At 32.7% G+C, this 20044-nt stretch overlaps 1 protein-coding gene across 1 annotated transcript in view; it reads left to right on the forward strand.

Moving 5' to 3' along the window:
* The window catches only part of LOC124365043 (vacuolar protein sorting-associated protein 13D-like), a 189889-nt gene that overhangs the window by 66643 nt on the left and 103202 nt on the right, over positions 1-20044 (forward strand). Inside the window, 7 exon segments of the mRNA XM_046820942.1 lie at positions 5614-5782; positions 6934-7137; positions 9262-9477; positions 12068-12257; positions 13139-13421; positions 17891-18027; positions 19710-19944. Coding sequence (XP_046676898.1) covers positions 5614-5782; positions 6934-7137; positions 9262-9477; positions 12068-12257; positions 13139-13421; positions 17891-18027; positions 19710-19944 — 1434 coding nt within the window.

The raw sequence follows: 20044 nt of genomic DNA on the forward strand, positions 1-20044 counted from the left end.
GTTTTAGGGGACTCTATGCTGAAGCATGTATCAGTGCCAGACACAGAATTAAAATTCTATCGGGGAGCAACTGCTGAACAGATGTGTCAAAGACTTAAAAATGTGAGTACGATTGCAAAAAACCCGAAAACTGTGGTGCTACATTTTGGTTCAAATGACTTGGATTGTCTTGGAAGTTCAGAAGATGTAATGGGAGCTATGTGTAAATTAATTAAAATAGCCAAGAAAACGTTCAGTGGTAAACCAATAATTGTAAATAGTATAATTGCTAGAAGAAATACTCCACAATCCTTGTTGCAAAGAACAAACCAAAATATTAGGTGGGCATGTAAAGAACTTAAAGCAGTCTATTTGGATGTTGGGAAGTACATTAATGACTCCTGCCTTTCAAGAGATGGAGTCCACCTAAACAGAAAGGGTTCTATGACTGTCAGCAAAATAATAAATAAAGCAATATTGATATGTGCTCAGCCAAAATTAAAAATTTTGTTGAAGAACTCTGAAAATACAAAGTTAACCAATAATAATGCACAAGATAAACTGACTAGCACCAAAAGTATTACAGTAATTGAAGCCAATATGTCAAAAGAAATAAAAAAAAAATAAAGATAACAGATCAGTGGCATTCTCACACTGCATATCAAGCGACTTGAATGACGAAAAAAACATGAGTGCCGGTGTTGCAGTGGTATTTAAGAGTCAGTTTGGGAAACCTACACAGTCAAGCTGTATAACCAGCCATCTAGCCTGCCAACAATCACAAAATGGAGCCACTATATACAGTTTAATAACCAAACCAAAATATTTTATGAAACCATCAAAAAGCGACTATGATGAGGCATTTGAACAACTCACTGCTGATTTCAAAAACAAAGGTCTTCAAACATTAGTCTGCTCACCGATGGGATGTATGCGGGACAAAATAACAATAGGTCACTTCATTGAAAATATTTTTGAGTTCCAGAATGCAACTAATGCCCAAATTAAAATCATTGTTTTTAATGAAAAATCCCAAAGAAGCTTGAGAAATGGTATGACTCACAAGGATTTTCTGAAAAAAATTCAGGATACTATTAGTACCAGACAGTTACATAAAATAGTGGAAGATAAAAAAAAGACAGCACCAACTGACTATCTTTCTGCTTCAACACCAACGCCCATGACAAACAACCCACCATTACCACCAGGGAAGCTGGAAGGGGCACACACAGCAGCTCAAGAGAACCAGATAAGTTTCACTGAGCCAGCAGAAATTACACTCTACATACCCAGGTCCTCGCCACATGACAACTCGACGCATTGTATTACAAGAAAAGACTGCTCTGAGGCAAATAGTAGTTTTAATGATAGCTGTCATTCTAGCAGTATAGGTTTAAATGATTCTGTTAGTGGTGAATTATTGTTAAATGGTAGGCATAAGGCATGTAGTTTAATTAATAACTCAAATAACAATTCTGAAGATTTTTTAATGTTCACAAAACAAAAAGTCATTGTAAGATAAAAAGGAAACCGAACTACATACAAAATCAAACTTCATATGTAACTGTCTTCCATCAGAACATACAGCACCTGGCCACCAGAATTGATCCTCTGACAATAACTATCCAAGAGCTTGAACCTGACATCATAATTCTGACTGAACATAAATTAAATAGTGATGAAGTTGAAAAACTTAAAATACCAGGTTTTGTATTAGCAAAAGGGTATGCCAGAAAAAATTATGAGGGAGGTGGGGTATTAATATTGGTATCGGAGCATTTAATAAATTACAAAACAATTGTTGATGTTAATTTGGATCTACTGAATGAAGACAAAATATTTGAATCTTGTGTTATTCAGATTAAAATCAATTCAGTAAAATTCTTAGTGGGAGGGATTTATAGGAGTCCATCTGAAAATACTGCAAGTTTTTTACAAAAACTAGACATGTTTTTAGAGATTTTATCCAAAATTTGTGATAACATTGTTATTGGTGGTGATATTAATGTTGATGTTTTGAGGGAGGATAGAAAAAAAAAGACTTTGTCAATACATTGAATATGCATGGTTTTTGTTATACAGTTAAAATTCCAACCAGGGTAACAGACAACAGTGAAACTGCAATAGATAATTTTCTCACCAACATGAAAGCTACTTTATTTGATGTAGAATGTATAATAACATCACTCTCTGATCATGATGCTCAAATGTTCAAAATAAAGAAAAATAAAAATGTTAAATTAAAAATAAGTAGAATTGGAAGAATTTTTAGTGAAAGAAATATAGAAAACTTTAAGAAAGACATATCTAAGGAAGACTGGACTAAACTTTATATGGCACCAGTAGATGATAAGTTTACATATTTTTACAACATTCTAAAATATTATTTTGATATAAATTTTCCCTTAAAACGCTTCTTTATTAAACACAATAAAAACCAATGGATAGATTATGAAATAACTTGCAAACAAAAAGAACTTATAAATAAACATAATTTATATAGGAAGAGTAAAAATAACAAACAAATAAAACTTTCTTTGAAGGAACAAAAAAATAAATATAAAAAATTGATTCAAAAAAAGAAAAGAGATTACATTAATAATAAAGTGGTGAATACAACAAATATCAATAAAACTATATGGCAAGTGGTAAATAATGAAATTAGAAACAGTAAGGAAATGTCATTTAAAAATATAGAGCTTAACGATGGTGGTAAAATAATCTGTGACCCTGTTTGTGTAGCTGATTTATTAAACATAAGTTTTGTCGAAATGGTAAAAAAGCATGTTGCTCCAAATTTAAACAAAAAGTCAATTTCTATTAATCGAAATTCAAATTATAAAAGTAAATTTAAATGCAACACTATTGACTGTGATCAACTAATTAAAATAATTGATTCTATTAAGCCAAAATGGTCGGCAGGGTATGATGACATACCTATAAAGATTATTAAAGAGGCAAAACATGCACTTTTAAATCCTCTTTTACATGTGGTGAATGTTTCTATAATAACAGGAAACTTCCCAACTCAATTAAAAATATCAAAAGTTGTTCCTGTGTTAAAAAAAGGAGACAGCAAAAATCCTCTAAATTATAGACCATTGGCAATACAACCTGCTTTATCAAAAATATTTGAAAAGACTATGATGATTCAATTAGTAGACTATTTTGAGAAGGGTAAATTGCTGGATTTGGAGCAGCATGGCTATAGAAAAAATAGATCAACGGTAACAGCATTAATTGATTATATTGAGAATGTGCTAGAAAATTTGGATGAAGGGAATCATACTGTTGGAGCCTTTCTGGATCTGACAAAGGCATTTGATAGTGTCTGCCATAAAACCTTGCTAGAAAAATTAGAATCATATGGTATTGAGGATAAAGAATTAAGCTGGCATCAGTCATATCTGGAAGGGCGACAGCAGTATGTTAGTATTAAATATCTAGGTAATAATGAAATAAGAAATATTAATTCAAGAATAGAAAAAATACAATATTCTGTACCACAAGGTTCAGTATTGGGCCCATTTTTGTTCTTATGCTACTTGGGAGGTATGCCACAGATTTTAACAAATTTATCAAATAAAAATCATTTATGTTTGTTTGCAGATGATATAAGTATGTCAGTTTCTGGAAAAGATTTACAAAGTGTAATAAATACAACAGAATATTCAATGTCACAACTAAAATGTTACTTGAATGATAGAAATTTATTACTAAATTCTGATAAAACAATTCTAATGAAATTTAAATGTAAACAATCAAATGAGATAAATACAATTGGAAATAAATTTGTAAAAGATACAAAATTCTTGGGTCTGGCTCTAAGTAATACATTAAGTTGGACAAAACAAGTAGAAAAAATTTGTCATAAAATGAGTTCTGGAATATTTGCAATCAGGCGGTTATCCTTCTTCCTAGAAATAAATGCACTGAAATCTGTTTACTATGCCTTGATACATCCACACATTTCATATGGCATTGAAATTTATGGTGGAACCAGTGCAAATAACTTAAACAAAATATTACATTTACAAAAAGTGGCAATAAGACATATTCTACACCTTAAAAATAATGATAGTTGTAAAGACCACTTTATTAACCTAAGAATAATGACAGTATATAGTTTATATATTTATAAAACTATATTACATGTCAAGACAAATGCAGAGTCTATACCAAGGCAACAAGATTATCATAATTATAATACAAGAAATAGAGAAAATTTTGTAGTAAAGAAACATAATAAAGAAAAATATAAACAGTGTCCGACATACATAGGAATAAAATTTATAAATGACCTTCCAGGCTGTATTAAGAATGAGAATTCTTTTAATAATTTTAAGAAAATGTTGAAACAATTTTGTACAGATCATTCATTCTACTCTCTTGAAGAGTTTTTTACACTGTGACTTGAAAGTAATTTTGTTTGTATTTGCCTACCATTACAAAACATATTAACACTATGGACATAAATATTTAAAATATTATATGTATTATTATACTGTATTAAATATAAAGTATGAATACTCTAACCTGAGTCTTATGTTTTATATTGTAGTAAAGGTAATTGACGCAATTCATGTACATTATGTATAAAAAGAATAAAGGAATTTTGAATTTGAATTTGAATTTGAACACCAGGTGGATTAACAACTAAGCTGTCAAATTGGTAGTTTTCTTGTTTTAAATATCAATGATGTTAAAACAGTTTGAGAACTAGCATGTATTATAGTATCTGGTGCTATCTAACTCGCATTAATATGAAAATTGCATTTTTTTATTAATTATTGGCTGAATTTTTATTATTTGTTGTCATAGAAGAAAATGTATTACTAAGATAATCAATTATGGTTGATAATATTAATAATAATAGCAAGTTAATATTTCTGTCTGAATTCACTGGAATACTCTGTAGATATAATGAATGAAATATTTTTCAGTGTTAATGAGGAATTTTTGGGAGATTATTATAACACATCCTATTGCAGTGTTGCTCCTTGTATTGTAGTAAAAGTTATTGCGTAACTGGTTAGCTGAATATTCAGTTTTTTTTTTTTTTTTTTTTTTTTTTATAAGGTTGATTTTTGTTGGACTATAAAAATTGATAAGAGTTACAAAAAATAACCATTCATATGAAGGAATAAGTTTATATGATTCATCCGTTCATTTATCACACTCGTACCTTAAATTATTTATGGTTTATTCCTTCTAATACAAAAAATGTGTATACACTTGTAAAACCCAGAAGATCTAACTAAATGACAGTTCACCATAAACTACATACTTTGTATGTTGTGTTTTATATTTAAAATATAACTTTAGATACCTTTTTCTCATTACCACAGTAAGTTTTTCTGCAGATCGATTTTATTCGCCTCTTATCACATCTAGAAAGCCAATAGACAGCTGAAAAAGAGAGCCCTGGGCTTGAGATCGATTAAAATACTTTCTTCATGAAAAGACTTTTTTTCAGCGGTGTTCATATAACACTACTCTGACCAGTCTTCTTACTTTACTATTTGAGTTCCTCGGAAAGTAGATACCCTATCAAGAAAGAGTAGACTAATATATTAGAACAGTAGTTTTTGTATAAATATAACCAATAATATACTGAATTGTGTGTTGTTGCAGATAGTGCTGCTATATCCATCAGGTTTGCATCTGTGTGGTACACTCACTCCCCCCACCTATTGCTGGAGCTGCAGTCTTGCGCCAAAGAGTTCAAGCAGTACTTGGCTAACTTGGCACGTTCCATTGGCTCAGCAGCTACGGAGATGGCTATTGGACTCGTTCATGCCAGGTTAGTTATTAAAATTATCATTAATTCTGTGGCTTTCAATGCGGTCACTCATGTGCGTTGTGAGTATTTTTGTATTGATAAGCCTAATAATGTTAGACCATTCAGCAACTATTGAATGAATTACGTTGGATAATTTCTTTTTAATATTACACTTGGAGATTAAAATTAAATAAGAATATGAATTATTTGATCAGTTTGATTCATGTGGTTCAATGATAAATCAGTTGAAAAAATGTTTTTAAATTTACTAAAGCAATAAATTAATGTGACTATCCAATATTATATTTTCCAAAAAAGCCAAGTTAAAATTTAACAGAATAGTAACATAAATGAAGCAAGATTCAAGAAACAAACAGTAATACGTAAAAGGCACTTTAATTATAAAAAGTTAAACTAAGGTGATGCATCAACAAGTAAATATAATTTCTGTCACTTGGATTTTTTGTGAATCAATTTTTTGTATGGAGAATCAATTTGGAATTTGAGGAACAATAAAGCATTATAGAATTTGACTTTCTTCAATAGACGCTGAATAATTGATTTATAGTGATCAATTTTTGATATCAATAATTTTATAGAATAACAGGTGTTATTGAGATACATGCATTTTCCAAAAGACTAAATGAATGAATGAAAAAGAAACCCAACAAATTGCAACTGGGCATATGTCATTCCCAAACATATCTTCCTCTATGTGAGAGAACTGGTGGCCACATATAGTACAGAAAATCCTAAAATTGTCTTTATCAAATATTGGATGAGTTGTAGTAATTATTATTTATGAGTAGTAGTGACTTTGACAAACTACAAATATTTTCAATATTGTCAATCACTAAATGTAAAGTTTCTCCTAGTAGCCTAATTTAATAAATAATTGTTACTGCTATCTTTATCCACATTTGGAAAAAATAATTGAAAAACTAGTTGAATACATTTTTACATATTTCACATTTTTGCCTTTAGAGTGAAGTTATAATTCAATTGTTGGTTTATGTAAGAAATATAACAATTTCACTTGTTATCCTAATTCTGTAACGCAGTTATGTAATTCTAATGTAATATATGTGAAAATAAGTCAATTTGAACGTAAACCGAGATTCATTTACTCCTTGACATCGCTGGAAATCCAAAAGCGACATGTAAATGTCCAGGGCCGAACAGTTGGCTCAGTCGCTGTCAATGAGCAGTCGACTGTATGGGTCTGCGACGGATATTGCTTCGACCCCGCGAAAGCGACGCCGCAGCAGTCTGTCTCAGTCCCTGGAGATGCTGGACTCTGGCCAGGTCACCAATACTCGGGGTACAGTCACACCGTTCAGTCCCACTGAGGACCCTCTACTGCGCACTCGGATACAGTGAGTAACGTGAATCTCGCTGCTGCTCTTGCAACTGTTTGGTACCCAAGTGTTCACACTACTTACAATCCAGCGCTTCATTGCAATATTATTAATGATTTTCTTTTTATATCTAAATTGGAGTCACACACTAATAAGAATGGCATAATGCATGGTTGCAAGAGGAGAACCTTCCTCCTTGAGTCCTTGATTAGGACTCTAGCAGACAGTTATGACCATTTAGATTTATAAAAATCATAAACACCTCAATAACAATCCTTTTCCCTCAATGATGTCAGATCCTGTGCCGCTTTTCTGACATATGCCTGATGTGTACCAAAATGTGCTTTTCTGTGTGCTATGTGGGTGTGATATAGAAAATTTGAAGTCTGCATGGTTTGGTTAAGTACAATATTTTATGCCTTGATTTTCGTTTTACTCCTTATAAGGTGGAAAATCGATGATTGATGACCTGTACAAATCAATGAAATTTCAGAAAATCTGTAAGAATAAGAACTACCAGAATGTCATGAATAAAAATACTATAAGTAATGGTGTTGTTTTGATAAATTTACAAAATTTCTGTTAATTTATACATATCAATTGTAGGAGTAATTGAAAATTATTTTCTTCATAATGTAATCTACTATGATAAAGCTCAGCCTTCCTGTAGAAAAATAAGTGAACAAGAACATTACAAACATTAAAGCACTAGTAAGTCTACAAAACTACATAGTAATTCTTTTGGCTGAGTGTTAACGAAACCTGTCTGTCCATCTATTTTATTGCCAGTTCCATATCTCGAAAACAAATTAACCTATAGACGTGAAATTTTGCATGAATCTTCATTTCCATATTAACAATACTGATTTTGATGATGGTGCCTGTCATATGGAATTTGGGTGAGTATTAACAAATATTTGTACATTAGTCTTATGGATAATCATGTTCGCAACTAGAAAATAGCAGAATAAATAAATTTGTAAAAAACCTGTTTAAGATATCATGAGTTATATTATCATAGAGATATACAGTATTCATACAGTAAAAAAGAGTAAAAAGTCAATCATCTGAAGACTTTATATTATGCATGAAACTTCTTTTCCACATAGACAAGAATGTAAAAGAAGAATTCTGTAATGGTACATCTTCAACTATTGAGTTGGCTGTGTGTCGTTGAAGCCTATAATTCAGTAGGCTGACACAATTTGTCTGTTGGAGGGATGTCCAAATTTTCTGTCCTGTATGATGTCTACAGAACAGAACTACATTTACATACATACAATATATTACAGGAATACATTTTGTTCTCTATCCACAGGCCATTTCGAGAATGAAATGAGTTATAGGCTTGATATTTTGCATCAACCTCAGCAAAGCGAATTACGTGACACGTGTGTGGCATACTAGTACCTGTCCATTAGCAGATAGTGCAATATGGTTTACAATTTGCCTAAAAAGTTATGATGTCATATTGCTTAAAACACATTAATAAAATTATTTGCACAGTTAAACCAGATTTTTACAAATTTCACTCTTTCTGATTACCCCTGTGTATATTAATTTTTATTTTATATTTTTTTTAAAGTGATACAAGAAAATTGAATGTGTTCAAATATTCTGGGACCTTGTATCTCTTGCTTTAAACAGTTCGTTTAGTTTTGTTTGTATGATATTTTTTGTTTGATAACTGTTCAGAATTAAAGTAGTGTATTACGCAAGTAATTTTAGTTTATTAATTATTGGCTTTATATTTTTATACGGTTTTAACAGTATCTATTATAATATATACCATAATTTAAAGCCAACAAAAAAATTGAATCCATTTTACCAAATCTGCCTGTACTGTTCTCAAATTTTGTCTTCTAAACAACTATTAGAATATAGTTCAGTGCCATAAAATCAGTGGACAAACTTAAAATGCTTAAGTTAAACAATAGTAAAATATTGTATGAACTGGAATTTTACCAAAATAAGTGTTTTCAGGATAAAAAGTAAACAAAAACCTTTACTTTTTTAAGCTATCATTGTTTTCCGGTCTCAAATGTTTGTTCTAATAGTTGACGTGTTATGAAAAGTCACGAGTTTTTGGCACACTTCATAAGTGGAAACCGTTATCTAATTCTGTTCCTTCTGTGCCTGCAGGTGGGATGTGATCCTGGACACGCCGGTGGTGGTGTTACCGCGAGCGCCCAACAGCACCCAAGTGTTAGTGGCTCACCTGGGCCGTATGTCACTCACCAACAATCAGCCCGAACCCTTGAGCTCATGGCTATACGACTCCGATGTCTGTGACCATTACGATATAGAGATACGTGACATGAATGTGTACACTCTGGATATACAGAAACATCTGGCCGAGTGAGTCACTCTTATTCTTCTCAATTAGATGATGATAAAAAGACCTAAGGTAGTTCGCAAAATCAAAAAAGAGCTATAATGGGATTCTTTTAATGGCAACTGTTACTAAAGTCAAATACTTTGTGAACTATGAACAAGTTGTAACATAACAACGGTTTGATCTAATCATTAATTTTTAGAATATGTTTTAAACAGGTGTTTCAATAAGAGAGTAATAATGTGTTGTTTTGTTTATAAAAGGTTGTTAAAATGTTGTAGGAGAAGAAATTGGTGTTAAAAAGTTCAGTGGTAAATTTTAATCTTTGATAGATATTAATTTTATTTTTACTTAAAAATAATAATAAATATCCAAGTAATGTATCGAAGTTAACAGTGGAGTCCCGCAAATCCGAACATGTTTAATCCGAACGTCCGGTTAATCCAAACAGGTCCAGGAGTAAATTATTATATTTATTTTTAACGATAATGCACAGTTATACCAACAACTAATTACCTAAAAAATGAGAATGGGTGCATCGTTTAGTAAAGAAAGTTTCATTAAATACGTGTACAGTATTTTATTAGGTCCAAATTGTTTATGGTACATAAAATAATGAAGTTCAAGTACAGTACCAAATACAGTGGATTCGATGTTTGCACTGAGACAACAGATGGCACACTGCCGACTACAGCGCAATGTGCAGCTGTTCTATGAGTCAGTGTGTGTATTTTTGGCGCCCCGAGGAAGGGGAAGTACAGTCTGGTCCATAGCGTGTAGACATGTCCAATGTGCGCTACAAAAGTGAACTACGATATTGTGCTTAGTATTCACAGTCCAACACATTTGTTGCATGAAATACAGTACAACAGTAAGAAATTGTGTTTTAATAAACAATGTGGATAATTTTATAACAAAATAGACCCATTCTCATTTTAAGCACCATATTTTTCTGTCAATCCGGTTAATCCAAACAATCGTGTAATCCGGATTGGGTTCGGTCTCAATTAGTTCGGATTAGCGGATCTCCATTGTACTGGTTTGACAGGTGATAACTCTCTTATGAGATACCCATTCATAATATAAGCTGGGTGAAGAATCGTTTTGGCATTTCAGTTTCCCTTCTCTGGATCACTTGAGTTTGTATTACTATTCTGTTTCAAACAAGGTTTGTCACTGTTCTTTTATAGATACCCCTATTAAATTTCATCTAGCACTTGTTACGATGAAGAACTGCTGCCTGTCACAGTATTAGTAGGAAATATTCCAGCCATCAGAGGATAAAAAGTGTCATTAAGGGTTCAAAAGTAAACATCGACATGAGTATTTAAGAATATTTTGTATGGAAAGCTTAAATCAATGTACTTCTGATATACTTCTAAGTTTCTAGAATGGATTTGTTACAAATCTCTACTGTTTTAGATATTGATGATGGGCTTATGTCTTACCTTATCAGGGCTTAGATCTTGCTTTGAAGCTGCAAAGAGGTCTTTGAAGTTCGTTAACAGTTTTGGTTTTATAATACATTAACTACAGCATGGTGGTTCACTGTTAACTCAGTAATTTTAGTTGTGAATCCTACCAGATTTCATCAAACCTACTCTGTATTGTGGAACATATATTTTTAACAGTTTTTTTTACTGATTTTATTGGGGATTGAATTTGAATTTGCATGAAGTATATTTTATAATTATTACAAAAAAGTATATTATTACTTATGAGCCACAGTTGACTCATGCCGCATATGACTTATTTTGCTTACAGTTATTTCATGTGTGTGCCATGAGCCACTCATGATAAACATGCACAGTTGTATCGCTTGTTTGCACCGATTTCAGCTGCTTTCATTGTCTGTTAAATTATTAATATTGCATCAGCCTTCAATACGCGGTAGATCGTTTTGTCATGTTTCGAAGCTTTATATAGTAAATTTGCTTACAACTTTTAAGTAGACAACATCATTAGTCTAATTCAATATAAATAGTGTGTGATTGACTCATAATATTTAATAGTAAACACCGTTCACGGTAGCGCTCCTTAACAGAACACAATCTGGTAGTTCCACAAATTGCGTGTAGAGCGCTCTAGTGCTGACCTATACTATCAAACATCAAAGTCCACCATCTTCATGAGTAATTTGATGAACCTTATTGCACTGAAGTAATGCATCTTTATAAGTCACAAGAGACTCCCATTACAATATGAGAAAAATCACCTTATTTAACAATGCAGCGAACATGTTGACAAGTTGACTGTGTGGCAGACGCCTTGCAGCACAGAGGCACATTGTGAGTAATTTGGTCTCAGTATAGAGCAACAGTAAAGGTGTTAATCAGCCATTGAGGATGATGAGTGGTATTGTAATTAATGATAGTGACGATTTGATAAACTAATAAATATACATGGACTAGGATGTTTAAAATAGCTTTTTTTTGTCTATTTTGATATTGGTTTTTGATATTGGTGTGTTTATTACCATGTTTTGAATTGTTTATTTTTGTTATGCTTAAAGGAATTTTGAAGGGTTTGACACTTGAAGAAGACAGTAGATACTAGTTCTCAAGGTGTCAATGTTTCTGTTCTTGTAACACTTAACAATGTCATATGTGACAGAGGCCCAATGATGCAGAGAGTGGAGAAGTTGTACAGTTGTGCGGACCAGGGTAAGCCAGTGTTGTACGACACAGTGATACAGTTGACAGTGGATCACCAGGCTGGCCAGATGCACATGAGGCACTCTGAGAACATTCTGCTCGAGTCAGGGCCAGAGTTCACTGCGGCAGAGCGTCAGAATAACTTCCAGGTCAGACCAGCATTTTAAAATATTGTACAGTGATACATTTCTAACACCACATGCCCACTTTAAGATAGATTTTATCTATCGTATAAACACGTTTTTGTCTATCTTTATATGTCACAAGGAACTAAATGAACAAATAAATTGTGACCAAGTTCAGTGTTTAGATTCACTCATTGAATACTCAGGGTACAATCAATAAATTATGAAACTTTACATCAATTAGAACCTTTTGTTAAATCTGAATACATTTTAAATCAGGTCAGGTTTGTGAGGATATTAACAAACTAATTGGTCATTGGAAGATATTAAATTATATTGAATTTATGTAACTGAAATTACTCAAACACTCAAAATCCATTGTTTAGTTTAGCATATGTTAATAAATAGAAATTAGGATCCTGGCCAGTCTGGGTCATAGAAAATTCTGATGATGGAACATGAAAACAGAATTATGAGTGAAAGTACAAATTTTGGTAGTGAATAAATTATAAACTTTACTTTTACTTTTAAGACTTCTGCGCTCAGTGAAGCGAGCACTGGTATTAGAGTACTAGCTTTGTTCTCTACAATGACTTGACTATCACCTGTAGAGCCGTTTATAACCAGTGATATTGTCAATTGCTTATTGACAAAGCTTTGCCATTCTATTGTCTCTTTGGTTCAAGAGTTAAAAATAATGTGTTATCACAAGTCAACATGTTGGTGTAAATTAATTTATTCTCTTTCGGAAATGATGTAAGAGTCTTTAGTAAATGCCATTTTTTGTACGTTGTTTGTCAAAAGCCTTGGGACCGATCTTGTAGGAACATTGTAAATATCCAAGTGTGACAGTATTATAGTTTAAACTATTTGAAGTGAAAGCTGATGGATTGTGATTGTGGTAGGTGCGAGCGAGTGTAGTGACACCGCTGAAGGTTTCTCTGTCACGTCAGCAGTACGAGCAGGTGTTAGAGACGGTGAGTTACATGGTGAGTGAACAGACTACTCAGCAGACTGAGCCTCTCTCTGTGAGCGACATGGTGGAGCGTCCACTGCAGGACATCGAGGAGGACTCTGAGCTCACTGGTGTCACCACGCTCAATCTTGACCCCAAACTACGAGCTAGGATGTACCTGAACACTCCCACTAACCAGGAGCTGCGGCAGCAGTCCTCATTCATACTAAAAGGTAAATTATGTGCAGTGTATATATTAGCAATATACTTACTTACTTACTGCCGTGGCTCTTGGTACCCAAGGTGGTACTTCGCCTCGCCAACACACTGCCTCCAGATCTCTCTATCCATTGCCTCTTCTTCCCTTCTTCCCAGTTTTCTTATGTCTCTTCTGATCTGGTCTCGCCATCTCAACTTGGGCCTTCCTGGTGGTCTTCTGCCCTCCGGATTGTTTACAAGGACGTTCTTGACTAAGGAGTTGTCCTCCTTCCTTATTAAATGGCCAGCCCATCTCATTCTCCTACTTCTCACCTCGGCCACTATGTCTGGGTCCATATATAGTTGCCTCAACTCTACATTATGTTTTATCCTCCACTCTCCATCTTCAAGGGTTGGCCCATAGATTTTTCTCAATAATTTGTTCTCAAATACTATCAAACGTTTTTCTGTTTTTTTTACTTAACACCCAGTTTTCTGAGCCATATAACAGAACTGGTCTTATAATGGTTTTATATATACGGAGTTTGGTTTTGTGTGATAGTAGTCGAGAGCTTAATAGCTTGTAGCATGCTGATAAACTTCTGTGTGCTGCATTTATCCTTTGTTGTATTTCCATGTCTTCTTCATTATTATTCGTCAGCATTACTCCCAAATAAGTGAAGTTGTTTGCTTTTTCAAATTTGTGCCCTTCTATTTCTATATTATTTTCATTGTTTATTTGGGTTGTTCTCCCACACTCCATTATTTTGGTTTTCTCTTCATTTATGCTTAAATGTTAGCATAAATGAAGATGTTAGCATAATGTTTAAATATTAGCAATATATTCACAAAAATTATAGGAGACAATTGCAGTATACAGTTTTACAGGTATAACATGTAATATTTTCAAACAAATGAAATACAAGTTACAAAAAAGGAAATCCTGTATTGCCTGAATTAACGTTGTTTTAATTCACTTAGTAGATTGCCCTTAATGAAGGATTCAGGATTTTTCCGGACATTTGCCACCGTAAGTAATACAAAAAAGTCAGTAACATTACGTTTCGAGATCTACAATCTGATCTCTTCCTCAGTTAGGTAACTAACATAACCACAATCTAGGTTAAAGTAAACAAATAATACCAGAGCGTTGTGACACTCATAAGTCAGGAATCACAACAATCATGTTGTGTGTCAACTTCATGCACTCTATCTCTAAAACATGCATTTGATACTAATTAACATTAATTATTAAAGCTGAACTAAAGAATACAGGTCACTAATCAACCACAGATTGCCCTTGATTTATACAATATGTAGATGGATCTTGACTAATTATGGTGCTCAGCAAAATTACTGCATAAATAAATAAATAAAAATGCCTTTTATTTCCAAGCGTTTCTCAGTACAAGACTGTTTTTCAGAATAACTTAGGCCAATCATTATAAATATTTAAAATAGGTGCAACAAACAATATTTAACAAGTACACACTAAACTTAACAGTAACTAAATAATGAACTAACTTAAACTACATGACTATTTTTATAAAAATCCTTTACTTTTATTCTAAATGAATCTAGTTTTACTCGTTTGAGGTTTTCGGGGAGGTCGTTGTACAATTTTGGGCCGAAGTAAGAGAAGCTCCTCCTACCCAATTCCAGGTTCACTTTTGGAAAGTGTAGCAAGTGCGTGACATGACGGGTTCTGTATTTTGAAACCTCCTCCCGGGATGAGAGCCTCCCGCTTAAGTACTGTGGCTCTCCGTCAGACAGAACCTTGTGAATTAAAATACAGGTCTGTATCCTGCACACAGTTTCCATCGGCAATAGGCCAACAGCATCTCGATAAGGAGAAACATGATCAAAGCGTTTCAATTTGAAAACAAAACGAATTGCGGAATTTTGAAGCTTCTGGATTCGCTCCTGGTCTCCCTTCGAGATACTGTTGCCATAAGCAGGATAACAATAGTAAAACACAGAGAACACGAAAAGCCTGCATTAATTGCAGCCTTGCAGACTCCGGCAGCAGATCCCTAAACCTGTAGAGACCCCTTAACCTGCCAATGGCACGCTGGATGGTATGTGACATGGTTGGAAAACGTAAGGTCCCTATCCAGCACTACGCCGAGAATCTTCACGCTGTCACAAACAGCCAAACTCACGCCACCGATCGTGACTCTCAGACCCCTGTCACTTAGGGCCTCTACAAGGTTGTGTGGGGCAAGATGAATCACAGTGCACTTGCTAACATTGAGTTTGAGGCCATTGTCATGCGACCATTGTCATGGCTGATTCTCTCTAGATCAGAGTTAATCCTCAGAAACGCCTCTTCAATGTTGCCAGGCGCATATGACAAGTGCAATTGTGAGTCATCTGCATACAGGTGTACTCCACTGTTTTGCACACATGAAGGAAAATCTGATGTGTACAGGTTGAAAAGAATTGGGCCCAGACAACTTCCCTGAGGTACACCTCTACGTTTAAACAAGACAGCAGATGCCTCAGCTCCCAACTTTGTAATCTGGCTCCTATCATCTAGATATGATTTGACCCAATCTATTACACTTTTGCCAAATCCATAAATGCTGCATCTTTGCTACCAGCAGTTCATGATTTATTGAATAAAACGCTTGTGAATAGTCAAGCATTACAACTGAGCTATATCTTCCTTGGTCTCTTTCATCGATCAGATCACTGAATAAGTTTACCAGGGCAGTGCATCTGCTGTGGCTTTTCCTAAAACCAGATTGTGTTGTTGGCAAAATGTTTTCTCTTTCCATATAATTAACAATTTGTCTTGTTACAATAATTTTCTCGAGAATCTTGGATATTGCGGGTAATATCGATATGGGCCTTAACTGTTCAACACATTTAGGGGCTGCCACCTTTGGCAAAGGGTGTACAAGACTAATTTTCCAGTTTTCAGGAAAAATCTAATTTATTAATGACTCGTTTATCAAATGTGTAATGGCCTCTACGGCATACGGACTCACAGCCTTGATCATATCTATTGAAATTTCATCACTCCCGACTGCTTTTGATTTAATTTCATTCATTGCTGATTTTACTTCGTTACTTGTTACTGTTGAAAAGATGAAATCATTTACCACTTCCTCTCGCCTGTTTTCCTTAAAGAAGGAAATTTTTTCAGCACTTACTTCTTTTCCACACCCCATTTCAATAAAATACTTATTTATATCATCAATATTTAATTGAAGTGGGAAACTTTTATTTTTGTTATTTCCAACAACATTACATTTCTTTAGGCACATCCAAAATTCTTTTGGATTTTTATTGGATTACAACTTTTCTGCAAAAAAGGTTTTCTTAGTCCTCCACACCAATTTATTCAGGTTATTGTGAGCTCTCTTGTAATCTTTCCAATCATCACTGTCCCTGGTTTTCCAATATTTGTTTCTCAACTTATTCTTTAATTTGGTGTGTTTTATTATGATGTCATTTCTCCAAGGAGCTTTATCTTTGGTTACTCTTTTACGAAAGATAAAACCATGCATCAGGGTGTCTTGCGCTCTCTTTGTTTGAATTAAGTGATATCTTTTGCTTTTTTATGAAATAAATGGATTACATTGATTTGCTTTGTGAATGTGGGGTCAAGCAGTTGTTGCACATTTCATTCTGATAATGGTTTCAGATTTCATTGCTATTAAAAAGTCAGAAGACACATCAGCAATTTGTCATAAAATTGTAAAAGTGTAAATGAAAATTTGCTAATGAATTTATGTGTTTTAATTATATAATGTTTAAAGTTAGCTATGAACACATAATTGTTCACACCACTTTTGTTCTACATAGTATGCTTTTAAAAATGTAAATCAAACAAAAGAAAATAAGCAGTAAAATTTCTTTTATACATTAGTGATAAAACCCATAAAATATTTGTTTTGCTAAAAATATTTCGCTTTTGAATAATTGTGTCTTAAAGTATTGTAAATCAGTTACTTCATTTTGTGAATAAAAACATAAACAACAGATTGTAAGTAATTTTGTATTTTTACTTCAATTTGAAATATATTGTAAATTTTGTTATTTACATTAGCTGATAAAAGAAATTGATGTTCTTCTTAAATTTAAAATACTAAAAGTAAATGTTTATTTTATATCAATGTATGCTTCATTTTATATATAAATGACAAATCAAAAATTCATTTGACTTTCAGAAGTGAGAGAAATACTTTGCCCAAGGTAAACAGATGACTATGCAGCTTTACTTCACAATGAAATTGAATCGATAGGGAAATTAGGTTCCAGACAATTGGAGTAGAAAAATTGGAGACAAAAATCTACCCAAAATAGCCATGTATTTTGGCTAAATTCTTCAGTTTGTTTATTGCCAATAAAGATGTTTAATAAAATATTATCAAGTTTTGTAAACTTCTGGTTTTAATATGTTTGGAAGGTGTAGTTTGATAAGATGTAGTGTGTATTGATAATACTGGTTTGGATTATAAATGCTCAATGGATGTTTTTTTATCTTGATTTCCAGCATCCATGGATCTACCTATATTTACAGTTGAACTAAAGGCAGATTTAGGGTCTGGTGAACAAGGTTTGGTGGACCTGTCCTTTAGAGACCTTCAAGTTCATTATGACAAATCTCATTCTCTGGAGACAAATATTCAGGTAGGTGACATTTTGGGCAAATCTTCTGTTAGATTTAACTTTTTTCTTTAATTTTAACAAAAGTTTTTGAAATCAATATTTTACATATTCAATGACATTTTAATTTAGTGTATTACATTTTATCAATAAATCCAGAAAAATATCTTGAAGTAAAACATTCAAACTTTTTTATGTTATTTGGCAGACAAAAATTACTAACATATAAAAGTTAGAAATGTTGTCTAAAATCACGGCCTATCACTGTTGCTAAATGCAGAGTCATAATTTTGTATGGTTATATATTTTTTAGATTTATTATCAGGTTGAAAATTTAATCTTTGAAGCTCAACATCTTTACTATATAGTTCTTAATATCATTGCTTAGATTCTTGTTGCATTTCTAATTAGTATTTTTTATTAAAATTTTCTCAGAATATTTATGAATTCCAGAGTAAAAAAATATTGTTTTGTATGTAGTAAACTTGATATACTCTGAACACCATAGTCTATAAAACTAATTAATGATTTTCATTAATAATTTTGTGGAAATAATTTAATTTTAGGTGAGAAGGAAGGTGTTAAAACATTTTAAATGTAACTTAAAAATTATTTTATTTTTATATTCATTATGTATAAGATAATCGAATGTGATTAATTTCAATAAATGATCCCAAAATCATTAGATTATTAGTGGAATTGGGGAATTATTCATTAAATATTTCTTGGTTTTTCATTTGATCTTTATTCTAATATTGACACTTCGTTTTTCATTAAAACTACTAAAATCGTATATGGCTTTCCAGGTTTTCAGCGGTATATACATTAAATGTATTTAAACTTAAAAATAGTAATATTTGCATTTGGGTTGTTCAGGTTTGATCTAGTAAACATGTAAATATGTCAGAACAAATGATTGTGGTGATAGCAAAAGCCCAATTAACAAGGACTAACTAACTGGTCATGAACCAAGATAACTCATGTTTTGTTTAGATTGCTGGTTCCAAAGAAGAACAAAATTGAAAAGAACTTAAAGTGAAAACCGAGTTTAGGAACTTGCACATTACTAGTGTTTAATAAATATAATATTTGTATTCTGCATTTTAGATGTAAATGAATCAGAATATAAATTAAATAATGATTAATAAAAGTAGCAAATATTGATATTTAGCAAGCTGCAAAGAATTTGAACCAAATCCACTATGAAATATTAAATCAGTTTCAACAATTGTGTGAATATGGCTCTTTCTAGTTACTAGTAATATATTTAAATCATAATAAAAATTAAAAATTAAAGCCATACATTTTATAATAAACTTATCAATTAAATTGAAAATCGTTATAGTACAATATGAGAATTGTTTGTAAAATTAATTTCTTATTTCTTAAGTAAGTATAGCTGATCTTGAAAATAATAAAAGTTATTAACTTGATTTAATTGTACATAAAAGTGTAAAAAATATATTTAATAAATTAAATGTTATGATATTTCATAAAATAGTACATAAATTAAATTTGATAAGAAATTATTATTTAATGTAAGGTCCAATGGTATTTTTAAGTATGGTAAAAAAGCAAACATAGGCCTATCAATAAACACAATTTAGACTGCCTGGTCTAGGGCTATATTGCTAAATTTTTATCTTAATTAAAATTTCTATGGGCTAAACAACTGTTTTAATGTGATGTTATGGTGACTGCAACAGATGTCTCTTCGCTCTCTGGTGATGGAAGACCTGCTGCAGGCCCCAGACTCACGACACCGAAGGATCATGTCGTCCACACAGGCCAACCCCGCAGCACCTCTAGCCTTCGTATCGCAGTCCTGCCCCAATCTGGCAGCGGTACTACATCCTGGCACGAGTGATACTCACATCTCCTTGCCTGACCACTTGGAGACTGATAACGCGTTTGGGAGGTGGTACAGACCCAATATGCCAGGTGGGTCAAATGTTGAGTTGTGGTATTAAAAGCAAAATATTTTAGAATTATTATAAAGCCTGTCTGGAAATTAAAACAATATATTAGTAGTCACCATTGT

The sequence above is a fragment of the Homalodisca vitripennis genome, chromosome 6 (genome assembly GCF_021130785.1).
Source record: "Homalodisca vitripennis isolate AUS2020 chromosome 6, UT_GWSS_2.1, whole genome shotgun sequence".
In the NCBI taxonomy this organism is placed as follows: Eukaryota; Metazoa; Arthropoda; class Insecta; order Hemiptera; family Cicadellidae; genus Homalodisca; species Homalodisca vitripennis.